Below are 1881 nucleotides of genomic sequence, written 5' to 3' on the forward strand. Positions count from 1 at the left end.
GCAGGTCGAGGCTGCGGTGGCCGGGAGCGGCCGCTGCACTCCCGTCTGGGCGACCGAGTGAGACTCCGACTCAAAAAAACCCAAAAAACCCAAAAAACAAAACAAAAGTGGGATGGAAGAGGAAAGACGGAGGCAGGAAGGCTAGGAAGAGCCGGACTTAACCTAAGCACAAGGAAGCCGTGGCTTGATCTGGGGATGAAGAGAAAAAAACCACCTTGATCCCAGGCTGGTATTAGATTCGGGCTGGCCTGAGAGAACGACGCTGCCTCTCACTGGTTGTGTGGCTTTGGGCAAGCCACTGCCCCTCTCTGAGCCTCAACACCCTCATTTTAACAGTCAAGGGGAGGGATCCATTTTGCCCCGTCCAGCAGCTATGACTAATAAGCAAGACCCCACGGAGGGAGCACTGGACCCAGCGGCAAGACCACAGCTGGCGCCTGGCACTGGGGAGCCCCCTCCCGTCCCCAGCCCCCACCTGAAACGGGTGACACAGCGGAGTCCCACGAGGCTCCCCAGCCCAGAGGGGTCAATGCCAGTGCTGCGGAGGTCCAGGAAGAAGTCTCTGCCCGCGGCCTCCAAAGCCCTGGCCAGCACGTGTGAGTCGGGGGGTGTGAGCCGGGTGCCCAGGAAGGAGAGGCAGGCGGGCAGCTCTTGCACCACGTGGCACCAGACCACGGCCTCCTGGGCCTCGTGGGCGCAGTGCAGAAGCTCCAGCAGTCGCCCTGCGCACAGCATTCCTGGCTGCAGCCGCCGCAGGTACCTGGCTAGCACCTTCTGCTTCTTGTCCACTACGGCGGCCACCGCCGGCCCCACCAGGGCCCCCAGGCAGCGGGCGCGGGGCTGGAAGACCAGCCCAGCCAGGAAGCGCGGCACACCCTCCAGCCAGTTGTCGTAGGGCCTCTTCTTCCTGGGGGTCAGGGCCAGATAGCGTGGCAGCTCCTTGCTCTTGACCTCGCTGCTCAGGGCCAGCCACATGGCGCCCAGGAAGCACTGCAGTAGGAAGCTAGAGAAGGTCAGCCTGGTCCCTGGGGCCCCCGGGGCGGGCTGCACGAGGCCTCTGGCCACAGCCCAGGTCCTCACCTCCTCTGGGAGTTGGTCCTCCCGCAGGGTGCCTTGGTGTCTGCGGCCCAGCTGCCAGGCCAGCTCGGCCAGTCCCACCAGGGCCCCCGGGGGGCCGTCGTGGGCCGCCGGGCCCAGCAGCCCCACAAAGAGTCCCGTGAGCGTAGTGGGCGGCTCGGCCTCGTCTCCCAGGTCCCCCAGGGCCTCTGAGAGCTGGCACACCGCCCGGCACACAGTAGGACTGTGGGCGTGACTCAGGAGGAAGGGCTGGTCCTGGAGGAGGGCCAGGGCTCTCTGGTGGTGCTCAGCTGTCCCCCGGCACTCAAAGTAACGTGCCACGTAGGCCCGGGCCTGCTCATCCGAGAAGCCAGTCACCTCGAACAGGGTGTCGGCCTTGCTCAGGCTCGGGGCCAGGCGGCCGCGGGGCCGGGCTGTGAGCAGCAGGGTGCAGCCCCGCAGCAGCCTCCGCTGGAAGAGGCCGGCCAGCAGTGCCCGCAGGGAGCAGGGCTCAGGGGCCGCCGGGCTGCTCGCGTTGTGCAGGAGGCCGTCCTGCGCCTCCAGGTCCTCGAAGGCATCCAGCACCAGCAGGACACGGTCAGGCCTCCTCAGGATGTGGCCGAAGACCTCGTCGTCCACCTCCAGTGGCTCCGGGCCCAGTGATAAGAGCAGGTCCTGCAGGCGGTAGCCATCTCCCGGGCGGTCCAAACAGCCGCAGGGGACGCAGAAGACGAAGTCATACTGGGGCAGCTGGCCGCAGGCCCATGCCCGGCTCACGGCCCGGGCCCAGCAGCTCTTCCCCTGCCCGGGCCTGCCCAACACAGC

At 67.0% G+C, this 1881-nt stretch overlaps 1 protein-coding gene across 1 annotated transcript in view; it reads right to left on the bottom strand.

Moving 5' to 3' along the window:
• CIITA (class II major histocompatibility complex transactivator) overlaps positions 1-1881 on the bottom strand; it is a 28656-nt gene that overhangs the window by 14052 nt on the left and 12723 nt on the right. Inside the window, exon 10 of the mRNA XM_021714312.1 lies at positions 476-1877. Coding sequence (XP_021569987.1) covers positions 476-1877 — 1402 coding nt within the window. The remainder of the gene's footprint in view (positions 1-475; positions 1878-1881) is intronic.

Source organism: Carlito syrichta, unplaced genomic scaffold (genome assembly GCF_000164805.1).
Source record: "Carlito syrichta isolate Samal-C Ts95f unplaced genomic scaffold, Tarsius_syrichta-2.0.1 Scaffold305619, whole genome shotgun sequence".
NCBI lineage: Eukaryota > Metazoa > Chordata > Mammalia > Primates > Tarsiidae > Carlito > Carlito syrichta.